Source organism: Cucurbita maxima, unplaced genomic scaffold (assembly GCF_002738345.1).
Source record: "Cucurbita maxima cultivar Rimu unplaced genomic scaffold, Cmax_1.0 Cma_Scf00016, whole genome shotgun sequence".
Classification (NCBI taxonomy): Eukaryota; Viridiplantae; Streptophyta; class Magnoliopsida; order Cucurbitales; family Cucurbitaceae; genus Cucurbita; species Cucurbita maxima.
Window position 1 is genome coordinate 2,584,037 of NW_019272032.1, and position 22,806 is coordinate 2,606,842.

Consider the following 22,806-nt stretch of genomic DNA (forward strand, 5'->3'; position numbering starts at 1 on the left):
CAAGATCATTTTATCAGTTGTTTAAATTAATATCATATGCTTAATTATAATTTGACAGCCCCTTTTTGAGATGTTTTAGGTAGCCGACTGGTCAAAACGGTTGCATCAGTTATGTACTCGCTTACCACGTAAGGCATACACATTCTCAAATTCGAGATCACCAATTTTATGACAGATGATTGCTAAAACGTATTTCTGGTCTCTCTAAAAAGTACTAGGGAGGAAAAGGAACAAAACCGAGGGGAGAACACATAAATTAATTTGAACTGTAACCTAGGTAAGGTTAATACAACACATTACAAACCCCATTAATTAGCTAGCTCCACTCTTAATCATCAATACTGAAGAATAATCTATGATCACTTGTTAGGCGAGGGAGAGGCACTTCCAGGCCGACACTCATGTTTTGTTCACGGGCAGAATGTCCAACCGGCTGGAATTAATATGGCCGATACCTGCGACCATGGCCACTGTCATGTGTATGTCTCCCCCCCCTACTAGAACTGCCGCCACTTTTACTGCCACTTCCCCCACCGCTGCCGCTGCCGCCACCGCTTCTTGGATGTGGTGGTGGCGTCATCATTTGTGACCCTGGTTGTTGCCTGCAAAAGAAATGTGGGAGTTTGGCATAAGCTATCAGAGCTGTAACTTAAAAGTGCCGGAAACAATTTACTCTAGGATGGATTGACAGACTTCTCATGCTTTTCCAGGTAAGTAAACCTAAAAGCAACCTCACTAAGGAAATGAAGCGGACAGGACCTTCAAAACGAAGGCAGTCGTTTTAAGCTAGGACTTCTAATGCAACCCTCTTTTTCAACTCTCTCAAAATAAAATCTGTTCCAATCATATTTTGATTAGTATATTCCATTGAAGGTAAAGAAAAGTGATCGAGCTTACAAGACATAGCCAATCCGTCCATCAGGTAGCAACATTGGCATCATTGCCATGCCAGCTGGAGTTGGTCCTCTTCCATATATCAACGGCTGCAGCACAAGTGCAATTCAATCAGATTTTTCTTTTCCTTCTAAAAAAATGTGAACTGAAAACCATTCATTCAAGACAGAGAGGCAGATGGAACGGCACAGTAGTCTACTGAAGAGAAGCGTTAATCTAAACTAATCACTCCAAAGACAATGGATGAAATGAAAGCCACAAAAAGTTCAGGATGAAAATTTTAGAGAACATCAAATCGTTCCTCCAAATGAACTAGAAGAATCAAAACCAGCGCTGTTGTATCGTTACTTTGGCAAGTGACATTCACAATACCCGTTGAATTCTTCTGAGCTCCAATTATAACTATACTCCTAACCACTTGTCTAGACAAAAGGATAACACAAAAGGAGATGAGATAAATAAATACAAACATTATACCTGACCAAAACCAGAAGCACCATATCCTGCATTTACAGCACCATAAGCACCGCCAACAAAGCCATATCCAACACGAGGTGGATAGTTAGGAAGCAATCCAGATTTTTGGCTATTCGATCCACCAGACTTCTGGTCTGCCTGTGGTTTTGCAAGAGAACACTCCAAAACTTGACCTGTTATATAAGTACAAAGAACGGATATCAAAGATCAACCCCATTTGGTGGTGGGTAAAATGAAAAAATTTAGAAGAGCTTCTGAAGAAATGATCACCATCCAATTCATATTTTTCTGTATTTTTTAAAGCCTTCATAGCACTGCTCCTCTCCGAAAAATGTACAAAACCAATTCTATTCTTCTCTTGACCAGACTTTGCAGGAGGCAAAACCACTTTTGTAATTTTCCCATGATGGTCAAACAGTTTTTTCAACTGCTCCTGCGTTACATTCTTTGGTAAATTCTTCACATAAACTGCCTTCACCTGCATGGACCAAGAAAAGAAGACCAAACTATTATTGAAAACAGAAAACCCAAAGATTAAATCTGAAAACAAATAAAACAGAACTTAATAAGTCCCATCTTCTGTTAATAATCAACGGAGGTCATAAATACAAAAACAAACTTTTAGGTGCAAAGGACTCTAGTCATATCATCATAAAAATTGAGACAACTGCCTCGATTATTCTAAAAAAATAGTTGTTAAATTAAAAACTCAATAAATAACTATTAATTTGACAATTTGACTTTTTTTTGTCAACAAATTTATGTACACAGATTAAAAAATGTCACGAATAATGAAATCTTGAACAATGTTTCAAGTTCACACTCATTAAAAGCATATAAATAATTACATGAAATTCATTAGCTACAATTATATAAATAAATACAAAATCAGTCTACATTTAGTTGACCCATAAGCTAATTTATTTAACAATCCGAGTTCAACAGATATTTTAATAAAAGCCATTTGATACTTATTTATTATAACATGAATCAAAAAAAGAAACACGCCTGATGAATGGACTAATAACGGGAGAAATCTAAAAGCAATTGAGCAAGACCTGTGAAGCAGCAGATGAATCAGCATTTTTTGGGTCCGCCCAACTAACAGTTGGAGCATTGTCATCAAGCTTAAATTTTGGGTTCATCATCTTCTGCCTTGAGTACTCAGCACATGCATGATTATAATAGTCAATAAACGCAAAACCCCTGTTATTGCTAGTATTCTTCATATCCTGCAACAAAATTGGGTAACATCAAATCCAAGAAACTAGCACACCAGGTTATGTTGCAGAAACTTATACAGTCTTCCAAAAGGAGTAAAATCATTGTGGAACAAGAACACAGCATAGTACAGATGTAGAAAGAGGTCATGTTAAAATATAACATGAAAACTCTGTCATGCTAACCTTTACTAGTTCCACCGCAGTAACTCCAGGTCCAATGTCCATCACAACTTTCCTAAGATCTTCCTCACCCCAGCTCCTGGGAACATTACCCATGAACAAACGGTGCTTTGCTTGAGATGATGAACATTTTATCTTCTTCCCCTATGTCACATGAACAAGCAGAGAGAAGGTCGTTAAAAAAACTGGGAAAAGATATTGGGAAGAACAGGCATGGAAGATTCCAAAAATTTTAAATATTTACAAAATATCAACACTAGCTTCCAGCTTTGCACTTAATGTATCAACTTATTGGTGTATGGACTATGAACAGAAGTAAAAAGGGAACCTTGAATTCCATGTTATTCAGCCCATCAATTGCTTTAGAAGCCAACTCCACACTTTTATAGGTAACAAATGCAAAGCCCTTATTCTCATTTGAATCTTTACTTTTCATAATGCGAACCTGCTTGAAGCAAAATGCCGTTAGTCCTGAGAAAACCACATAATCTGGATATGAAATAAATAAAATTGGGATTACCTCGGTAACTTCTCCTATGGATACACAAAAACTTCTTAAATCCTCTTCAGAAGTATCTTGAGGAATACCACCAATATATACTTCAGAACCATGAGGAGGTAGGGCAAGAAGCTCGTCATGTTTTTTCTTTTCATCCTCATCAATACTATTCTCATTTTGGGCATTAATCCCATTGTCATTATTTCCAACATCCTCCACTCCTTCAACATCTTCTTCCTCAACCTCCTCCTCCTCCTCCACCTCCTCCTCCTCTTCCTCTTCTTCAACTTCTTCTATTTCTTCCACCTCCTCCTCCTCTTCTACTTCTTCGTACTCAACATCTTCTTCCATTACCTCCTCAGGGTCATTATCAACATCCAGGTCTACCCTCTCATCAGAGTCAACCGGCTTTTCAGATTCATTCTTCTTTTCAGGTTCAACTGGCCTAGCGGTAGATGAAGCATTTTCCTTTCCCCTTGGCATCTTATTTGTCTAATTAAACAAGCTTGCAAGGTAACTGTGAAGAAGGCACACAGGCCAGAAGAATTCATGGGGAGATATAAAAAATTACTGAGAGGAGGAAACAAAAAGAAAGGCCAAATGGAGTAGAAAAATATGAAGCTGAAATGAAAAGTTGTCATGAGAATAGACTCAAGAGGATTGAAATGTGAAAGACTTTTTTTCTAGAGGGACAATGTTTGTAACACAAGTAGCATAAAAGAGAGTGGTTAATGAGTCTCTCAGTGACTACAATGAGATTTACGGAGGTGGTGCAAAACAACATAAAGATATGAATTTCTTGAAATCAGAACGATTGCCATACCAAAAAAATTCTTTTGACAAATTAGCTTTCTACATCTTTTTTCAGGGGGTAACATTTCTGAATATCTCACGAAACTAATGTTAATGGCAGCAGAATAAATTATGGAGACAATTGAATGTTTTACTTTAATGCAAGGACATAACAATGCCACACAAAGTAGCATATGAGATATAATGGGACCATTTCGATATAAAAGGTTTAGACAAAAAAGGAATGTGATTGCTGCTACAAATGGAGAATCAATTTTGTCCATCTCAGAAAAACATATACCAGTTCCAAACAACATACCAATCTGTGTACCCCCTGCAAAAAGAATTAAGAAATTGTACTCAGATGGGGGAATCATCGTCCTGACCGTCATAACAATCAGTAAATCATATCATATAGAAAGACTCCTCACTCGGTTTCATCTCACAAGCAACACATAAATTTACTAAAAGCTAATTCTCTTACTTAGTCAAAACTTGAAAGATCGGAAACAAATGGAAAAAAAACAAACATCAATAACAAATTAGTAACACTGTCACATGAAACAATCCTAAAGTTTTTTTGCGTTAACATGTGGAGGCATTATACTCACAATAGCAATCCCCCTCCCAGCTGATTCTTGGAAGTTAAAGAGATCGACCATTTTATCGTGTGTCTAGGCATACAATGCACACAAAACCTCCCTTTTTCCTCAATGAAAGGTGATCTCCATAGAGATAAAAACCTATAAATACCTTCACCTCCCCCACCCCCCAAATCTTGTATAAGGATGTTTGGGAACCAGATATGTTTAAAATATTCATCCATATAGACGTTTAAACAAATATAATGGGTTATAACAAACTTCCGTAGTTGCATTGTAACCACGTTGGAACTTGTGTTCGATGGATAGAAATTTGTTTCAGTCCATGCATGTGTAGTTCCTTTTCCGTTATTTGTATGGGGAAAAAAGGGTATACTTTCTCTGAGTCAAAATGCTTATCAGCCATAGACGTGAATTCTCAATTGCCCTAAGCAATGGAAGAAAAAAGTTCACCCATGACCAAGTAGTTTGCTCGATATCTTTACTTATGGTTTTAAGTACATGAAATCCACTTTCTACCCATTAACAATTAAAGAAGTTTGGAATCAATTAGTCACAAAAATCAAAATGCCATGAATTGAAGACCTGGAATTACCCAATATACGAGAAGAGTCAAAACCTACAAACGTAAAAAATACTGTATTTCGGTGCACAAGTGTCTTACATCTACCTCAAACAATATTACATCAAACCTCATCGAGTCGCGCAAATTCTATTCTATCTCCTGTTTCATATCTCTTCTTAAAAGATTCAAATTTGAAAGTCTCGAATATTAAACAAATAAATGCTTATCCAATCCATTCCCGAATAATTCTCAGATAATTTTCTTTCACTTCTACTAATAGTATCGCATAAGTACGAACATTCTCTTTCACTTTTCAATGTTAAATTCTTTGATAACGATACCTTCCGCCTTCAAATTTTTCACCGCTTGCATTAGTATTCCCAATATATCCCACCCGTCCAAGCACCATAAAATACAAGAAATGGAAGATGAAGCTGTAAATTTCGACTTAAAACGACAAAAACCGCAGAAAAATTCGGAGAGTCGCAAAGGAAAACGAACAAAAAGACAATAGTAGCGCAGGAGAAGAGTAGAGAAAAAAAAAATATAGATTGAAGAAAGACATGGATGATGAGATAAGGAGAAAAAGAGTACCAAAGATGCTTTCTGTGAGAATTTCTCCAAACTACTAAGAGAAACTCTGCCGAAACTGAGAGCTTCAAACGAAGAATCGTAGAAAATATTTGCACCCCCCCTGCTCTTACCCGAGGAACGAACCCTAGACTCCTTCAAGGTAGATTTTGGGGCTTCCTTGCTATTGATGGATGGGCCAGTAACCCCACCAGAATCAAAATTACGAATTTGGGCTCCTGTCGTGCCTTTATTTACGGATTAGCCATTGAATTCTGCCCTTCCACATTATTCGTAATGATAATTAATAAACCAACATTTAAATCTTTATTTCCTTCAAATATTTGTTTATAAAAATAGTTTAAAATTAAAGCATTCAATTTTTTTTTTATTATTATTATTATACGCTCATGATTCTACAAATATGAAATTACTATAAACGACGACTATTACATACTATAAACTAAAAACTTCAAATTTGTATAAAAACACGATAACTTATTGTATTGGTAGAATTTATGGTCATTAGCTGTCAATAGTGGTGAATGGTGATTGCTCGTGGCAACGATGAACGATAATGAGGTAGCAATGGACTAGTGATGGACAACGGTGGCTGTTGACAATAGGTGTCAGCAGTGGGCACGATTGATGAGGCAACATTGAACTCTATGTGGTAAAATTATGTTCTCGACTTCTTCTTTGGTCGAGTCTAAAAAAATGACATGTCTACTAAGCCACGTTTGCCCAGATTATATGTTATAAACACATTAGTGTTACATACTCGCTTTTAGCTTATAACATTGCTTTCTTTTAAATTCAATTTGAAATTTTCACTGATTTAGAACAAGTAAAGCTAACGCTCAAAAATCTTGATTTTGTTATCTTTTCAAGATTGATCATTGTCCCCAACATTGCTAACATCATGTTCATCTTCAACAGCATCATGTTCTTCATCAGCTTCCTCTTCCTCATCTTCTTCGTGGGCGTAGTGATTGGGTTGAACAAATTGCAGTTTCAGACGTCCATGCTCTCTACGTGTTTGTAGAAATTCCTGAGTGGGAATTCTTACTTCTGTCAACACAAACCTTCCATTTTGCCTGTAGGATGTGAAGCAAACCCCTGCCTTTCCACTCCTTCCTATGAAAGATAGCGGTGGAGGGAAGGCTCCTCTGCTCATCCGTGGCCTCCTAAGCTCGCCACTGGAAGCCCCAGATGCAAGATGCTTCACACAGGTACTCACCACTTTGTCTTCTTTGATTTGCCAGTTTTCATTGATCATATCACTCTGCAAGTCCTCAACATCATCAGAACTCTCAGACCCAAGTCCCTCTGTGCAAAATTGCAAACTTTCTGACTTAAGCGAGGAAAACCCAGAATCATGTTTTGGGTTTTTGTTTGTTGACATTTGGGTTGAATCTATGGAAGATAATGGAGCTCACCAAATAGCTCAGAAGGTTTAAGGGTGTGGCTCCATGATGCCGTGGTTGGCTCAAGAGGGGTTGGAGTTTCAGGCAGGATGTTGTGGAGGTTTTTGCAGGCAGCCATGTCTTGGCTCTTTGGAATTGGGACTGGTGGTTTTGAAGAAATGAGTTCTTGCAAAGATCGATGGATGCACGAGATTGGCAATGGGTAGAAACAAAGAAGCTGATGGTTATTAATTAGGCCAGCTGAGTTTTTTCTTTCTTTTTTGGTTTCTTGGAGTGGAATATAGACAGGTGGTTGTAAGGACAGGACGTGGATTTGGTGGCTGTCATTGTTTTGGAAACTAAACTATGTTTTCCTCTCGACATTTGAACTTAGGATGTCTCCGTTGTTAACATTTTCATGTTGCTATAATCTTCATGCAGAGCCAAAACATACATGAAACAGCTTCAGGTGTTTTGCTTCCTGTTTAGTGCTTCGAATTATTGAATTTGATTATGTACGGTAAGATTCTACGTCAGTCGAGAGAGTAGAACGAAACATTTTTTATGAAAACTTCTCACTAGTAGATACATGAAAGAAATCTCAAAAGAAAAAGTCCAAAGAGTACAATATTTACCAGTAGTATAGGCTTGAGCGGTTACAAATGGTATCAGAATTAGACACTGGGCGATGTGCCAACGAGAACGTTGGATCCTTAAGAGAGTGAATTGTGAGATCTCATATCGGTTGGAGAGGGAAATGAAGAGTGAGATCCCACATCGATTGGAGAGGGGAACAAAGAAGTAGTGTAGGCTTGAGCGGTTACAAATGATATCAAAGCTAGACAATGGGCGGTGTGCCAACGAGAACATTGAATCCTTAAGAGAGTGAATTGTGAGATCCCATATCGGTTGGAGAGGGAAATGAAGAGTGAGATCCCACATTGATTGAAGAGGGGAACGAAGAGCCACAACACGGACGTTACGCCCATAAGGGGGTGAATAGTGAGAGCCCACATTAATTGGAGAGGGGAACGAAGAGCCAGACACTAAGCAATGTGTCAATGTGGACACTGGGTGCCAAGGAAGGTAGATTGTGAGATCCCACATCGATTAAAGAAAGGAACGAAGTAGAACCTTGAGAGAAAGCCCAAAAGGGAAAAGCGAAAGAGGGCAATATGCTTGGTTGGTCGGTTACACGAACCATTGAAATCATTGAAATCTCAATGTTAAGTAACTCCTTTTGTTAGGTGATAATGTGTCTTTCTTGTGGTTATAGCATGTGAACAGAGGATGTGAAAACGTTTCTTCCTCTGATTCGTGAGTGCTTGTATGATCTTGCCTCTTGACAATGAAATAAGGAATATTCCAAACGATACTCCTCACATGACACGCCCAGATGGATGGTTGGCTTTCAATTCTACAGCCGATGGGTACCTGCAAATGGACAGCTCATTGGTGCAGCTGCCTCTTAAACTAATACATCATTGTGCTTCCAGAATTCAATTCATAGACGCTTAGAACTGATTATTTACTCATTACATAACTGAGAAGAGGCAATTCTTGTGCCAATGATACTCAGAGGAAAACAAGAAGGATACACAAAACCACCCAGTGGGTATCATATTGTGCTATGCTAACGCTATCCATAGTGAAGCGCAGTCGCAAAACCAATTAATGAAACACAACTGAAAATTAGCAACCTCATATGGGTTAGGTCAGCATCTTCATTCAACAAGCTTTTAACAGTATCTATATAGGCACATCAAGCTTTGTTAACAGCTTTACCTATCTATCGCCATGCTTCAATTCGCTCGGTCCATGAGTTTATACAACTCAGGTTGCTGAGCCGCTTCTCTACTGGTACCGGTGCCAGGATTCGAAATACAGAGTTCTGGTTATTTAGTTTGTTAGTTTCCCTTTTCAGTGCTGAATCATTTGTTTGATCAGTCTTGTTCTTTTCAGTGTGGCATAAAACTTCTTCTGCCTTTAAATCATTGCCTTCAACTGTTTCTTTGTCTTCGTGGGCATTCAGGAAATCTCCATACCCATTAAGCAGCAGTTTCTTAACATGGCTTAGCTGTGCGCCTTCATTGCAGTCGGAGTAAGCTTCTATAACAGGTGGTGCTGAAAGAAAATCAGGCACGTCCTGCTCTGACGCCTGAAATACGGTGACAGTATTTCCGAGGTAAGGCTGTGAAGGACTCTGGTGTCCACTCTCGTCCGATGGCTCTAAACGTGTAGCAGCAGAGTCAAGAATGGAGTCTTCCCTTCCCCGCAGTGTCCTAACGATAAGCATCCTGAGAAAGTTCATTACTTGGACAGCATACATCAGTGCATTCAACGGGTCGGCCATCTGCACCGTAAGATGGATCAAAAGATGGTTAACTACAGGCATTCAACAATAGAGGAAAGAAACTTGCATTCTTGCGTTATCTCGGGGTCAGTTCAGCACATGTAAACACAGGCATCCAAAAAGGATTAAAGAAAGCAACAAATGTTGTCTCGAGACGGTGGACTCAACTAATACAAACTATTTGAATTTCACCTGAGTCATATTTGGTGCAAAAACCATAGCGATGTTGCGAGCATTCATCTTGTTGAAATGTTCCTGCTGGACAACATCTGCCATTAGGTTGATTGCCCAATCCAACAGAGAAGCTTCACTAAGAGGCAGATGCCTTATCAGCTCAGCACATTCTTCTTCTGTCTCACACTGCATGACGCGCTCGGACGATAGAGAATCCAAAATCCCAGCTGGGAGTTCTCTGAACCAAGCCTATTAATTTTAATAAGTAAAAGTTGAGAATAGGGAAGTAAACATTACTCACATAAGTAAAACGTGTTTGCTAAGAAGAGGCTTCCACACTCTTATAAGGAATGTTTCGTTCCCCTCTCCAACCGATATGGGATCTCACAATCCACCCCCTCCCCTTGGGGGCCCAGCGTCCTCATTGGTACACTGCCTGATGTCTGGCTTTGATATTGTCCTCTTTGAACTTTCCCTTTTCGGAGTTCCCCTCGAGGTTTTAAAACGTGTTTGTTAGAGAGAGGTTTCCACACCCTTATAAAGAATGTTTCGTTCCCCTCTCCAACCGATACTGGATCTCACAAGCATAAAATATTCAAGGGAAGAGAGCAAGGATCTAAGTTCATATTCTTGTGCCATTACGTTTTCTTCTTATAAACGAGAACCAAAAGGGTTATGGTTTTATCGCTTCATAAATCTTTCTACGACAAGTTTAAACAGAACAATCGGCAGCACTAATCTTCACAGATTTATCTCTTTTAGACAAAGTTAATTCGGGATAACCTTGATAAGGCCAGCTAAACAATGTACATCAATGTCTTCCGGTACCACGCCTTGATTCAATTGATTACGTACATACTCCTCTTGACTGTTTTCCGCATTAATTCTGAAAATACCTTCAGCCTGAAAACGGGTGAAAAGACGGATCAGAAGCACACAATAGGATGAACCATTTAACAAAAAGTGTAGGTACCTGCAAGCCACCTTGAGCATACAGACAGTGTTGCATTAGTATTAGAATCGTTGGAACACTGTTCCCTCTCGAGTCATACGACAATTGCATAGATTCCGTGGAAACTCCAAACACAGTCGTACTATACATTTAATTTAAACGAAATAAGTCCTATAATATGCAAGCAACAAGAAAGCACCAAAATGCAGCAAGGAGCAAGAAAAACATGGTTTAACCATGAATCTAAGTGTTTCAAGAAAGGGCAGCCACAACGTGACAATTTTTCCTACATTTGATACGAGTTTCTTCGATACGTTTCATTAGAACATCAAATTCATCTTCTCTTCTCTTTCATTTACATTTCTGGGATCAAATGAAGTAACAGGACGCATCGATCCTTCTTTCTTTTTTAAAACAACACGAATAGAATAAGTTAACATCAGGGAAAAACATGACAAGTTTTCATTTCCATGATGCCTCAACTACAGGAACAGAAACATTATGCAACAAATCCAAAATCTCAAGCATCAGATATCCACAACAGATGAAATAGATAGCTATTCAGATAGATAGATATAGATATAGATAGCAATCAGAGAAAACACAACTTCCAAAATCCCACAAACAAACCGAACAAAAGAGCATAAAGAACAAGGGCATGAAGAAAGAGTACCTAGCACTAGGAGCCCTGCGAGGAACTTCTGGTTCAAACTCAACAGGCAAACCCAAGAACCCATTAAACCTATCAAAAGTTACATGCGTAACATGGCGGACATTAGTCGGCCAACCGATCTCCATTGCACATAGCTCGGTTCTATCCCTCTTGCAAGTAATCAAAGATTTCCTGAAAAGGGTCACAACTAAAGCCAACAACGAGAGCTGATCTCTTCTTTGCTTAAATCGATCCTTCCCCACCTCCTCCCCTTCACAGTTCATCACAGAAACATCCCGATCGCCCTCTACAGAACAAGATGAGGAAGACGGCGAAGTGGGTGTTTGAGAATGCATGTTCATAAGAAGAGATCCATCATTCGGAGAGATTGGAGAAGAAGAAGAAGAAGAAACCCTTCTACGAGATGAAGCAAAATGAGAAGGGGAATGAAGAACAACCTCAGTCATGGCCGGCAATGGAAGAACAAGAACAAGAACATAAAGAAACCCCCAGAAATGTTCTTCAGAAAACAGAACAAACAAAGATTTGGCCTAAGAGAGAAGAAATTGGGGGCTTAAGAGGTGAGAATCCCCTTTTGTTCTCTTTATAACGCTGTTTTTTATTTTTAATCGTGGAAGAAGCAAGGAAAATGAATGGGTTGTGGAATGTGGGTGGGGGAAATCGCAGAAGGAGACGATAGTAAAAGAAATTCAAGGCAAAAACCCACAAAACAAGAGAGCAATTATTACTAATTTTAATTTTGGCAGCTTCAACCAGACGCCTCCCCCTTTTTTTTTCCTCCTCCTCCGCTTTCTTTGATGGTGGGTCTCAAACCCTTTTCCTCCTTGGCTCCCCATTTTCACTCCCACAACAAGAACAAACGCGCCTCAACTCAAAATTCTCCTTGAATTACTCATAGGAACAGAAACTTGTAGCGCTTCAATTCAACCAATGATGGGTATCAGCTCAAATTTCATAAGAAAAAAACACTTTATTTTGTTAATTAAATGCATCATAGACACTAAATGTTTAATGGGTCAATCAAATCTCTTGCTTTCAAACTATTGTTTATAAGAAAAAGGAGTTTCCTTATATAATATATCTCAGATTTTGTCGTTTTTGTTGCAATCTGATTGAATAATGGAATAATGTGAGATGCTGACGGAAATAGACAATTATCAAACAAATGAAATTAAAATAAAATTAGAAACAAAATCAATAACTTTATGCAACTATCCTAACTCTACATATTTTAAGTTGTCACTTTTTAATTATTGGTTAATTTAAACGGCTTCTTAACCATCCATGGATTAAACCCAGCTTATTATTGTATGTTAAATTACAAATGTTATGTTTTTTAAAGTTTAACGTGAGAGGAGAGATTCAAGTATGCTTTTAGACTGAAAGTACATGCCTTTATCGGTTGTGGTTGTGGTTGTACTATGATATTGTTCATTTTTAGTGTAAGCTTTCATGGCTTTGTTCTGAACTTTTCCAAAATGTCTAATTCTAATGGAGATAATATTATTTTATTATAAACTCATGGTCATTTCCTAAATTAGTGGGACGTGAGATTTTCATCCAATAAATATAAGTATAAGAAATTCTAAATAATTCAATTAAAATAAAAAAAAGAAAAAAAAACGAGTTCAATTATAAATAAAATGGAAGGACATTGATAATTTTACACTCATTTCACCTAAATGCTGCTAAAGAAAAACACAAGACAAAACAGACATGATTAATTCCGTAACTCCATGGAATGATCAAGAAAGAAACAGCTCAAGTTGGGAAGTGTTTTCCTGATCAAGCACATCAAGGAAGACGGGATCAACGGTGAGATGGCTGTCCACGTGGACCTTGAACTTGTGACTCCACCAAAGCACTCTTGCAATTCCCCCAATATCCACACTCGCATCCAGAACCATTTCTCGCTTCATGACGTCGGAGATGAACCGGCTGCCGTTGTGGGCTAGCTTCAGGCCGTCGAGTCGGGCTGGGAGGCGGAGGACCTGACAGGACCGGGCCTGCTGCGAACCGGCGTCGACCTGGGCCGAGCCGAGGAGGGAGCCGTCGTAGAAAATGGACATGGAGGTAGAGGAGTAGTGGATGGGGGCCACGTTGGGGTTGGTGACGTGGACGGTCAGGATGAGCTCGGCGTCAATTACCGGCGGCTTCAGCTTGAAGGAAGTGAACTTAATTGAGATAAGGTGGAAGGTTGGGTCCTTGGGCTTGGCGGAAACGATCGCTGTCGCTGCAATCGCCGACGCTGCTCCGACTAGGGCGGACCCCCAGCTCCAGCTCCAGCTACGCTTTTTCTCCATATTCTTCGCCGGAGGTGAGGTCGGTGAGATGAGAGGCACTCAATCCGACTGTGCGAGACAGACACAGAGTGAAGTTACAAGAAAGGTGTAGAAACGGTGGGAGTGGTAAATGACGGTAATAACCTTCCCCAATGGACTGAACACCCTAGAGACTGTGATCGGAGGAGAGTAGTTTAGGAAAAGAAGAAATATGTTAGGATTGGGAAAGGAATCGACGGATGGTGGACTGAAATATCACATGCCCGAATCGATTTCGGTTAACGACAAAACATCAGATTTAAAGAGGCTTCTCCGTCCTTATAATAAATAATTCGTTTTTCTCTACAATCGAGGCACAATCTAACAACCCACACCTCTCTTGAGATCCAGTATCTTCGTCAGTACACCAGCTCAAGTTTCTCACTAGCAAATACAGTCCACTTTGATTCATTACGTATTTAAAAAACATCTAAAAAAGATTTCCACTACCTACCTTATAAAGAATACCTGTAGATATGAAAACAGACGTCTAATGATCTTTTAAGAAATCCAGAATTGGGAGAAGTTACCTTCATTGCTGTAACCCTCCAGCATTCATCATCGCAATAAATTCCCTGAATGACATTTACAAAGTTACGTATATAATTCTAAACGATGCAGGGAATATGATTTTAGCAAACAAACATCATTCGTTATTTCAAATTTTTGCAACACTATACACAAGTTGGTGGCATGAAATTCGAGAAACGTCAGATTTCAATGTTTTCTGCTCAATACAAAATGTCATACTTGCTGCTTCCCCTTCAATGGACAATTGAAATATATATAAATCTGTTGGAGTTGGAACACAAATAAAATACAACTCTGATGGGTTGTAAGCAATAATGATGGTTTAGATCGGCTCATCGTAATCATACCAAACTCCTCAACCTTCCTCCCCAAACTCTTTTGTAAACCTTTCATGAATCTCCAGATCAGATTTACTCACAGTAGGTCTCTGTCTAGCTAGGACCTTGTCAAAGTCTGTTCTTGTAATTGGAGGAGGAAGAATCTGCAACAAAAACAAGCAAATGTTTAGCGAGACAAATTGCAGCCTGAAAAAGGGTGCGTTTCTTTCTTCCATATCATTCAAGACATTAGAATTAACGAACGAGAAAACTTCCTTTTATCAACCAGAGACTTGAGTCGAATTATTATAAAGCATCCCCTGATCAAAAGACAAATCTTTTTCAACATGGAGAAGCATATACAAGTGTATAAAGATTTTATTTTAGGATGATGCATAAAATGTTGACATAGTAGCCTGTATTATTATATCTTCCAGCTCGTCACTTCATGAAAGCTGCGAATAAATGGCCATAAGCAGCCACAAGAAGCACCAGTGCTGCACGTCGTCAAATATCAAATTTTAAATCCAAATATTCATCTCAGATGGGAAGATGCAATGTACCTTTGAGGCGAGTCCTTTGCCTGCTAATTCTTGCATGGTAATTTGGACAGCACCTTGTTGCTTTGGTCCACATGGTACCCACATTCCATCAGGAGTTTTAAAGAAGAACATAGCATCTTGTGTTTTACGAACAGGTTCAAAGAGCACATCCTTCACCTGCAAATTCAAGGGGTCCATGAACTACCTTTTGACTAATCTCTGATTAAGATTCAAGGCACAAATAATAGATAGATATCAGTTCCTCCAACTAATATTTTATACTTACACAAACTGAAACATCTGAACCTGAGAAACCCTCTGTCTTGCGTGCTAAGCTTTCAAAATCTGCTTCTGTCAAATTATGTGGCGTATCCCCCAGATGCACCTATTTAAATACACCTAAGAATGTTAGCAGGGTTCATTACGGAAAAAAAAAAAAAGTTGCTTTTTACAGGAAAAAAATAAAATATAATTCTCAGAACTTTGAACATATGCTGCCTGGCTTTCAAATCGGGAAGAGGGATGTATATCCGCTTGTCGAATCGCCGACGAATGGCCTGTAAACACTATCTATCAGTCAAATATGCATTGCATTTCCATAAACCCTAACATGATATGGAAATAAACTTCACCTGATCCAAAGCATAGGGAGTATTTGTTGCAGCAAGAACAAGAACTTTCTGATCGTTGTTTCCTACACCCTATTAATGCAAGAGATATATGATTCAGTTTCAAAATTATAATAAAAGAGGTTAAATGAAACAATATCCATGGGGCTTGTTTGGAAACTATTTCTAAATCAGTTTCTGATTTTTGGACAAAAGTTCTACTAAAACGTATATGGATAACTATTTTTCTTCTTGTTTTCTTTGCCTTAATGGATGACCAATTTTAAAAAATTAAGTAAACATGTTCTTTCTATCAATTCGAGCATAGTTCAACTGGTTAAGATATATGTCCTTGATGAAGAGGTTAAAAGTTTGAATAATCCCAAACTGACTTGTTGATTTCAAAGTTCTTTCTTATCAAATCACACAATTGTGAATGGTGATTTCAATACAAAATTCATTATACCACTATTCTTAAAAACAGTTTAAAAAATAGCTTCCAAACAAACTCTTGTTTGAATATTTTCTTTTTTAAAAAATTAAAAAACAAACTCTTATTCTAAAACTCAATATTTTAAGAGAAGAAAAACATAAAAGATTTGAAATAAATATAACTCCCCAAATGCCCAAACTGTTTCCATCCCCTTTACCCAATTTATTTTTCTTATGTTAACGAATCACTAAGTAATATTCTCCAAAGTAAAATAACAGAGACAACTAACTATAGATTAGCTAGTGTAACATTGAGTAGGCTATTTAATTTTAAATAGAAACTGGACTAGTGATTGAGCAAATTCCATTATGCATCAAAATTCATCTGACAAGTGCTAACTTTTTCAATACAGAGATCGTATGAGAAAAGCAAACAGAAAAAACAAAAAACATGCATAAAACTTGCGGAATATACATTCAAGGGTTAGGCAACTTTAAAAAATAATAGAATGCTAATGAGTTCAAACCCCTCAGACTCAGGGTTGCTCATCTAGGTCCTCAGCTTTGGTCAACTACCAAAATTAGAAATGAGAGCTGGGTAACGAACCCAGTAGACATGGGAAAGTTGGAATTTTTTTGGATATTAACAGGATAGGAAACAAACCAGATATCCTATAACCTAAGACTTAAGAAGCACTGCAAACCCAGGTGGATGGCCAGAATCGAAGAAACAAGTAATTGGACTCCTAACTGTTACAGAACTCTTCAGATACAATCAAAGGCAACTTTCAACCAGCTAGAAAACACTTGAAAGTAGGCCAAAAGCAAGTGAAGACACATTTTCTGCAATTGGGCATTCTCAGGCAAATGAAATGGGCCAACGAAGTACAAGATACTAATAAAAACCCTCCTTTAATACACAAAATATTCATGCCATTACTCTACAAACATACCTGCATCTGCACAAGAAGTTCTGTCTTAATGCGTCTTGAAGCTTCGCTTTCATTACCTTCACCTCGTTGACCACACAATGAATCTATTTCATCAATAAAGATGATAGATGGAGCACTATCTCGAGCCATTTGAAAAAGATTTGAAACTAGCTTTTCACTTTCACCCATCCATTTCGAGACAAGGTCCGAGGAAGAAATGCTAGCACCAGAAAATAAAAAATAAGTAAGAGGTAAAAAACCAGCGAGTAGCCAAGATTAATGATTAATAAAAACACATTCATATAACGTCCAAAGATGCCCAAATAGAATGTGGGGTATGTATGCCCTGCTATCGGATAGTATGGGGGAATAAAAACAAGAAAATAGATAACCAAAAGCCTTACAATTATTTCCCCACTTTATTTATATTTGAAACTGTTCAATGAGTTCAAACAGTCAACAGCCACCAAATGCGTTTGAACTCTATTTCAAAAAATAAATAATTAAAAAGATAGCTAATTTTATTCCTGAAGTTTGTTAAAATCAAGAACCATAACAAGTCCATCGTGCAACTAAATAATGGAAGATCATGATTCCAATCCAGAAAATTCCTACCTTACAGGTTGCACTCAGAAAAGACAAATATAAGAAGAAAAAATCCGAGTGCATTTATTCTCCTGGGCTGTCTAGAGAAAAAGACAGGGTAGGTTCTACCATTCATAATTAAATTTGGCATGGATGTATCCTACATTAAATCTTGCGCACTAAATTGCTACTTCTCTAAACAACTTTGTATAGTAAACTTCTTTTTTCGTTACTTTACCTTCAGTCATATTTTCCTTGAAACTTTCCTGCCAAGCAAAAGAGATGGTCCCATCTAACAGTCTAAAACTCTCAACAATTACCAACAAGAATCTCATTATTATTCAAGTTTTGCTAATGAAAGAGATTAACTCTCTGTTCAAATAAGATTTTAGCCCACTGATTCAATTACTAACAAACTGAAAAAAAAAAATCAAACTAAAAAATTACAATAATTTCAACTAATTACACTACACAAAAAAAAATATATATGATGAAGAAACAGGAACTTTCCATTAAGAATTTGAACAACAGGACATCCAATTTTCAATCATAAATTCTTGAGAGATGCTTGCATAGAACATTTAAAAGATAACGGCTAGGGCAGTGAAGAAACTTATCATAACTAAACAGACCATAGGCTCAAAGAACCATTACCTGAAAAATGTTGAGTCAGCCTCCGTAGCAACAGCCTTTGCCAAGTATGATTTTCCAGTTCCAGGAGGTCCATATAACAAGAAAGCTCTCCATGGTCGCCTCTTACCTGAATAAAACTAGATGATGATCTTTGACAAGAGTATTTAAAAAGTAAGCAGAAACCTTCATAATAGAATACAACTGGAAATGAGAACACGTTCTTTACACAAGTTTATTTCAAGTCAAATTGGGTAATTAGAAGGATAGGATCCAAGCAGTTTATTAGGATAAGAATCACCGTTATACTTAAACTAGAAATCGGAACTCCGGGATCTCCTCTCAACTTGAAGCTAGAGAACAGACAGGACAACCAAGCATTCCAATCCAGCATAGTCGTAATCATTACACATCAAATCAAACTCAAAAGCAGGAAATCCCGAGGCAACGCAACTTTACTGACGTGATTAAGATCATTGCAATCAAACAACAGAGATCAATATGACAATAGATCGAAAGAAGTTAAATGGAACTCACCAGTAAAGAACTGCGGGAACTTCACGGGTAATATTACCGCCTCTTGCAATGCCTGCTTGGCGCTTTCTAATCCAGCGACATCGTTCCACTTGACGTCCGGCTTCTCCCTTATGATCGCGGAATTAAGACCGGCTCGCAGCTTAGCCTGTTCTGGATCTTCTCCATCTCCTCCTTCTCCATCCTTTGGCTTCGTCTTGGGCTTAGTCGCAACCGCCGCATCCCCATTGGAAGCCGGTCCTGGACCGCCATCGTCGAGCACAGCACGTATCTCCTCGGCACGGCGCAAATACTCGGTGAATTTCTGGGTAATGGCTTCCTTAATCTTGGGATTCTTCTCATACTTCAAATGAGTTTTGAAGTATTCCAAGGCGTTCATATACAGTGGGAAGGCTTTCGCGTAATTGCCAGCATTATCTTCCTGTACCGCCTGCTTCACGTACTCGATAGCTTGTTCCTTGAAATTGCTATACATCTCTGGAGTAACTTCAACCAAGTTTCATAGATAAATTCAAACAGCGCGATCGCAAATCGTCTCCCCACGGAAAACGGAAACCCTAGAACATCGATCCTTTGACTCTCGGAATCTCAAAGCATATAAACAATTAAAAACCTAGATTTCAAGCGATGAATTCCCACAGAAATATACAATTTACCGAAAAATCTTTATCTGGAGATCGGAGGATGAAGCTTGAATCGGAGTGTTCCGATGGAAAAATAATACTCAGCCTTACAACCACGGGAATGAATTGAAAGCAAAAAAAGAGTTGCGCCAGTGGGAGGCTAGGCTCGCTTCAGCAAATAGTAGTAGCGTGTCGAAAACTACAAATGGTTGTAATAAAGACTAAATTAGTAAATATATTTCTTACCTTCAAATAATACTTTTAACTTAGATGGAATCATACAAATTTTAAAAAAACAATTTTTTTTTTAATTTTAAAATACTAAAAAATATTCATAAATTAATATTAATATTTTAATCCGCGGTAAAAAAAAAAAAAAAAAATACCTTTTTTATAAAGATAAGGATTTCAATGTTACTATTAAAATTTAATTAGTATTTTTAAAATATGATTCTGTAGGTATTTATTATTATTATTTTTAAGTTGGAAGGTATTAATTTTTTTTTTTTTTTTTTTTTAACTATCTGAAGGTATTTTTGAAAAAATATATATATTTATGATTTCCATCTCAGCTTGACTATAGGCCTTTATCAAAATATGTTCGGAGATGTGGTGAGCTAAATTTGAAGGACCACGACCCTCTACAATAATATGATATTGTCTTTTGCTCCGCATGAGCTCTCGTGACTTTACTTTTAGAGAATTTAGTTTCCCTAAAATGTCTGTGCCAATGAATATAATATTATTTATTTATAAATACATGATTTTTCCCTTAATTAGCTAATGTGGGACTTCTCTTCCAACAATACTCAACACTAAATTCAAACATTTACTTTTTACTGCTAACTCTTGCATGGTAATTTGGGCAACGCTAGGTTGCTTTGGTCCACAGGATTCCCACATGGAGAACTTGGCGAAGAACGTTAGCTACAAAAATGTTCAGACAGCACATTGGCATGAAATTTAATGTGACATAATAAAGGTGGTGTGAGAATTAGAGGGTTCAGGTAATTTTAAAGCGATAAGCGATAAGTCACTGTCGCGGTAGCCTTAGCCAATAAGGGTTTTCCAATTCCTATAGAAAGCTCTCCATACAAAGATGTCATACATTCAATGTGTTGGATGAAAGTCTCATATCGGCTAGTTCAGGGAATGATCATGAGTTTATAATCAAATAATATTATCTCCATTTGTTTGAGGCTTTTTGGGGAAGTCTAAAGCAAAGCCATGAGAGCTTGTACTCAAAGTGGACAATATCATATCATTGTGGAGAGTTGTGTTCGTTTAACACAATGCACGCTCGAACGGTAATAAATTAAATCCGATCTCCAATAACACTTATTGGGTTAAAGATTTTTTTGTTGCTAAATGTTACAACAGACGTTTGAGCTGTTTTGTCGATTCTTACTGTTCGTAATATTATCGGTCTACGAACAAGAAAGCTATAAGTAATACAATTATGAATCTCATGGAGAGTTTGATCCGAGCTCAGGAGATAGTTAAGTTAATGATAAAAGAACCTCTTTTACAAGTACAAAAACACGGGATGGAAAATGATCAAGACCAATACAACCAGAGACTAAAGATTCTAGTCAACGGTGTAGGAAATCTAAATCTCATATAATATGGTTGCGACACTTGGCGCTCACTGATTGGTTGAATTTTTGACATTTTAAGTCAAAATAAAGATAAAAGTCAACATTTTCATGTTCTTAAAAGTATACCTAAATATGCTCCAAAATTAATAAATATTAATAAATAAATTGTTATGATAAATATTAAAAAGACGGACTAAGGTGGGGGGAGAGGCTTGGCGATTTCTAGACGATTTGGATCGCCTGGGGAAGAAGCTCGGCGATTTTTAGATGATTTGGATCGCCAGCCAACTAACAGCCGTGTATTGGTTTTCACGCGGAGTTTCTATTACGGCATTGAACCAACGAAACGCGTATTTAAAGAGGGAATCGGCGTTTTGTTTGGTGGCAAATTGAAGTGAAAAAAAAAAAAAAAAAAAAAAAAATTCAAAGAATGAACGAGTAAAAGGAAAATATAAAAGCAATTGAATTATCAGGAACAATCACGAGAGATAATTTGGAAAAAGTAAGAAAAGGAAAGAAAAAGAAAGAAGGAAGAACAGCAAAGGAAATTGTCTGGAACTTTCCACCACGCAGAAAAGGAATCTCCAAATAACTCACAATCGCCGTTCCCATTATAATCGGTTTGGAGATTCTTTTGTTTTACTTCAAAGCCAGCGTTTCGATTCCTCTCCTTTCTTCCTTTGTTTCTCTCTTTCGGAACATATTGTATTCGGTTCGATCTGCTATTTTGTCGATTGTCTGCTGATTGTTTGAATCATCGCAAACAGGTATTTCTCTGAAGATTTCTGTTCGTGTTTTTGTTTGATGTTGTTCATTTTCTGGATTTGTGGAGAGGTCGTGTTCTTGTTCGTGTGAATTTGATTTGGAGTTCGATTGTTTTCATCGATGGATCTGATTTGTTTTTTCGTTTGATTTATGTTGTTGTAGATTTATAGATATTGAGTTGTTGAATTGAGATCCGGAAAGAATGGCGGAAGAACATAGATGCCAAGCGCCGAAGCTTTGCGTTAACAACTGCGGATTCTTCGGGAGTCCTGCGACGCAAGATCTCTGCTCAAAGTGCTACCGAGATCTGCAGTTGAAGGAACAGCAATCCTCCTCCGCCAAACTCGCCTTAAACCAAACCCTAACATCCGCCGCCGCTGCCACCATCGCGTCATCCTCCTTTGCGGACGCGTCGTTGTTAAATTTCAAATCGGCTTCATTGGAAGCGAACCAGTCCTTTGAGGAGAAGGCGCAGGCGGCGGCAGATGTAACTCCGGCGCCGGCGCCGGCGCAGCAGCAGGCGAGCCGATGCAAGACGTGCAGGCGGCGCCTAGGATTGACAGGGTTCAAGTGCAGGTGCGGGATGGTGTACTGTGGGACTCACCGGTACCCGGAGCAACACGGGTGTGAATTTGACTTCAAAGGGATGGGGAAGGATCAGATCGCGAAGGCCAATCCGGTGGTGAAAGGGGATAAACTACAGAGGATCTGAAGGGAGGAGAGAGAGAGAGGGACAAAATGGTCTTTTCAGTTTCTTTGGTGTGGGGCCAGCGCGTGGAATTGACAGCCGACGGGACGGCGTTGGGACTATTCGCAAAAAATATTGATGGTTGTATAAAAATTCAATAATATGATCTACATTTCAATTTGTTTCCCGTGAAAGTCAGTAGCCCTACAAAATGGTATTTAAAAGGGTGATTAGGTCCTTAAAATAATAAATTATTCAATTAAACTATTTTTATTTTTTAATTTGCTTAAAATTTTAAATGTTTTCTTTGGAAAATAATGTAAAAGGAAAAATAAAAACT

The 22,806-nt window shown here is 38.1% G+C and overlaps 6 protein-coding genes across 9 annotated transcripts; 1 reads left to right on the plus strand and 5 right to left on the minus strand.

Annotated features, from left to right (window-relative positions):
* Nucleotides 1-121: 121 nt before the first annotated feature.
* On the minus strand, nt 122-5,980 carry LOC111490724 (heterogeneous nuclear ribonucleoprotein Q-like). 3 transcript variants are annotated; one of them, XM_023139293.1, is made up of 10 exons: nt 5,827-5,980; nt 4,385-4,399; nt 3,295-3,790; nt 3,103-3,219; nt 2,778-2,918; nt 2,430-2,603; nt 1,642-1,849; nt 1,372-1,544; nt 898-983; nt 122-602 (listed from the first exon to the last, which is right to left on the minus strand). In XM_023139293.1, exons 3-10 carry the CDS (start codon nt 3,754-3,756, stop codon nt 440-442), a joined length of 1,524 nt encoding a protein of 507 aa, XP_022995061.1. In that variant the 5' UTR covers nt 3,757-3,790; nt 4,385-4,399; nt 5,827-5,980; the 3' UTR covers nt 122-439. The 3 variants fall into 3 exon arrangements, with proteins under 3 accessions (XP_022995061.1, XP_022995062.1, XP_022995063.1); XM_023139294.1 differs by having other exon boundaries at nt 4,367-4,399; nt 5,827-5,973; XM_023139295.1 differs by lacking the exon at nt 4,385-4,399 and having other exon boundaries at nt 5,827-5,971.
* Nucleotides 5,981-6,576: 596 nt separating this feature from the next.
* On the minus strand, nt 6,577-7,549 carry LOC111490784 (protein FANTASTIC FOUR 1-like). Its single transcript, XM_023139394.1, has one exon. The coding sequence runs from the start codon at nt 7,205-7,207 to the stop codon at nt 6,689-6,691; it is 519 nt and encodes a 172-aa protein (XP_022995162.1). The 5' UTR covers nt 7,208-7,549; the 3' UTR covers nt 6,577-6,688.
* A 1,127-nt stretch (nt 7,550-8,676) lies between these two features.
* On the minus strand, nt 8,677-12,325 carry LOC111490729 (rho GTPase-activating protein 1-like). The gene is made up of 5 exons (XM_023139306.1): nt 11,361-12,325; nt 10,709-10,829; nt 10,519-10,638; nt 9,754-9,984; nt 8,677-9,561 (listed from the first exon to the last, which is right to left on the minus strand). The coding sequence occupies exons 1-5, from the start codon at nt 11,804-11,806 to the stop codon at nt 8,998-9,000; spliced, it is 1,482 nt and encodes a 493-aa protein (XP_022995074.1). The 5' UTR covers nt 11,807-12,325; the 3' UTR covers nt 8,677-8,997.
* Nucleotides 12,326-13,008: 683 nt separating this feature from the next.
* Nucleotides 13,009-14,291, minus strand: LOC111490777. The gene is made up of 2 exons (XM_023139386.1): nt 14,212-14,291; nt 13,009-13,711 (listed from the first exon to the last, which is right to left on the minus strand). The coding sequence occupies exon 2, from the start codon at nt 13,661-13,663 to the stop codon at nt 13,106-13,108; it is 558 nt and encodes a 185-aa protein (XP_022995154.1). The 5' UTR covers nt 13,664-13,711; nt 14,212-14,291; the 3' UTR covers nt 13,009-13,105.
* Nucleotides 14,292-14,315: 24 nt separating this feature from the next.
* LOC111490739 (protein SUPPRESSOR OF K(+) TRANSPORT GROWTH DEFECT 1-like) lies at nt 14,316-19,267 on the minus strand. The gene is made up of 9 exons (XM_023139323.1): nt 18,796-19,267; nt 18,283-18,388; nt 17,065-17,263; nt 15,704-15,772; nt 15,554-15,628; nt 15,358-15,456; nt 15,093-15,248; nt 14,560-14,693; nt 14,316-14,443 (listed from the first exon to the last, which is right to left on the minus strand). Exons 1-8 carry the CDS (start codon nt 19,265-19,267, stop codon nt 14,568-14,570), a joined length of 1,302 nt encoding a protein of 433 aa, XP_022995091.1. The 3' UTR covers nt 14,316-14,443; nt 14,560-14,567.
* Nucleotides 19,268-21,436: 2,169 nt separating this feature from the next.
* On the plus strand, nt 21,437-22,660 carry LOC111490787 (zinc finger A20 and AN1 domain-containing stress-associated protein 3-like). Of its 2 annotated transcripts, none has more exons than XM_023139399.1 (2): nt 21,437-21,780; nt 21,949-22,660. In XM_023139399.1, the coding sequence occupies exon 2, from the start codon at nt 21,981-21,983 to the stop codon at nt 22,488-22,490; it is 510 nt and encodes a 169-aa protein (XP_022995167.1). In that variant the 5' UTR covers nt 21,437-21,780; nt 21,949-21,980; the 3' UTR covers nt 22,491-22,660. The 2 variants fall into 2 exon arrangements, with proteins under 2 accessions (XP_022995167.1, XP_022995166.1); XM_023139398.1 differs by having other exon boundaries at nt 21,439-21,780; nt 21,941-22,660.
* The last annotated feature ends 146 nt before the right edge of the window (nt 22,661-22,806 follow it).

Excerpts from the sequence above, each read along its gene's own strand:
- LOC111490784 (XM_023139394.1), bottom strand. The coding sequence starts at position 7,207 with ATGTCAACAAACAAAAACCCAAAACATGATTCTGGGTTTTCCTCGCTT.
- LOC111490739 (XM_023139323.1), bottom strand. The coding sequence starts at position 19,267 with ATGTATAGCAATTTCAAGGAACAAGCTATCGAGTACGTGAAGCAGGCG. Across the intron at positions 17,264-18,282 it reads GCTGACTCAACATTTTTCAG|CATTTCTTCCTCGGACCTTG; the intron begins GTAATGGTTCTT and ends TTCTGGTGCTAG. Across the intron at positions 14,694-15,092 it reads GCAAAGGACTCGCCTCAAAG|ATTCTTCCTCCTCCAATTAC; the intron begins GTACATTGCATC and ends TTTTTGTTGCAG.
- LOC111490777 (XM_023139386.1), bottom strand. The coding sequence starts at position 13,663 with ATGGAGAAAAAGCGTAGCTGGAGCTGGAGCTGGGGGTCCGCCCTAGTC.
- LOC111490729 (XM_023139306.1), bottom strand. The coding sequence starts at position 11,806 with ATGACTGAGGTTGTTCTTCATTCCCCTTCTCATTTTGCTTCATCTCGT. Across the intron at positions 10,830-11,360 it reads CGCAGGGCTCCTAGTGCTAG|TACGACTGTGTTTGGAGTTT; the intron begins GTACTCTTTCTT and ends TTAAATGTATAG. Across the intron at positions 9,562-9,753 it reads TTGCACCAAATATGACTCAG|ATGGCCGACCCGTTGAATGC; the intron begins GTGAAATTCAAA and ends CTTACGGTGCAG.
- LOC111490724 (XM_023139293.1), bottom strand. The coding sequence starts at position 3,756 with ATGCCAAGGGGAAAGGAAAATGCTTCATCTACCGCTAGGCCAGTTGAA. Across the intron at positions 2,919-3,102 it reads TGAATAACATGGAATTCAAG|GGGAAGAAGATAAAATGTTC; the intron begins GTTCCCTTTTTA and ends CATGTGACATAG. Across the intron at positions 984-1,371 it reads GTGCTTCTGGTTTTGGTCAG|CCGTTGATATATGGAAGAGG; the intron begins GTATAATGTTTG and ends CTTGTGCTGCAG.
- LOC111490787 (XM_023139399.1), top strand. The coding sequence starts at position 21,981 with ATGGCGGAAGAACATAGATGCCAAGCGCCGAAGCTTTGCGTTAACAAC.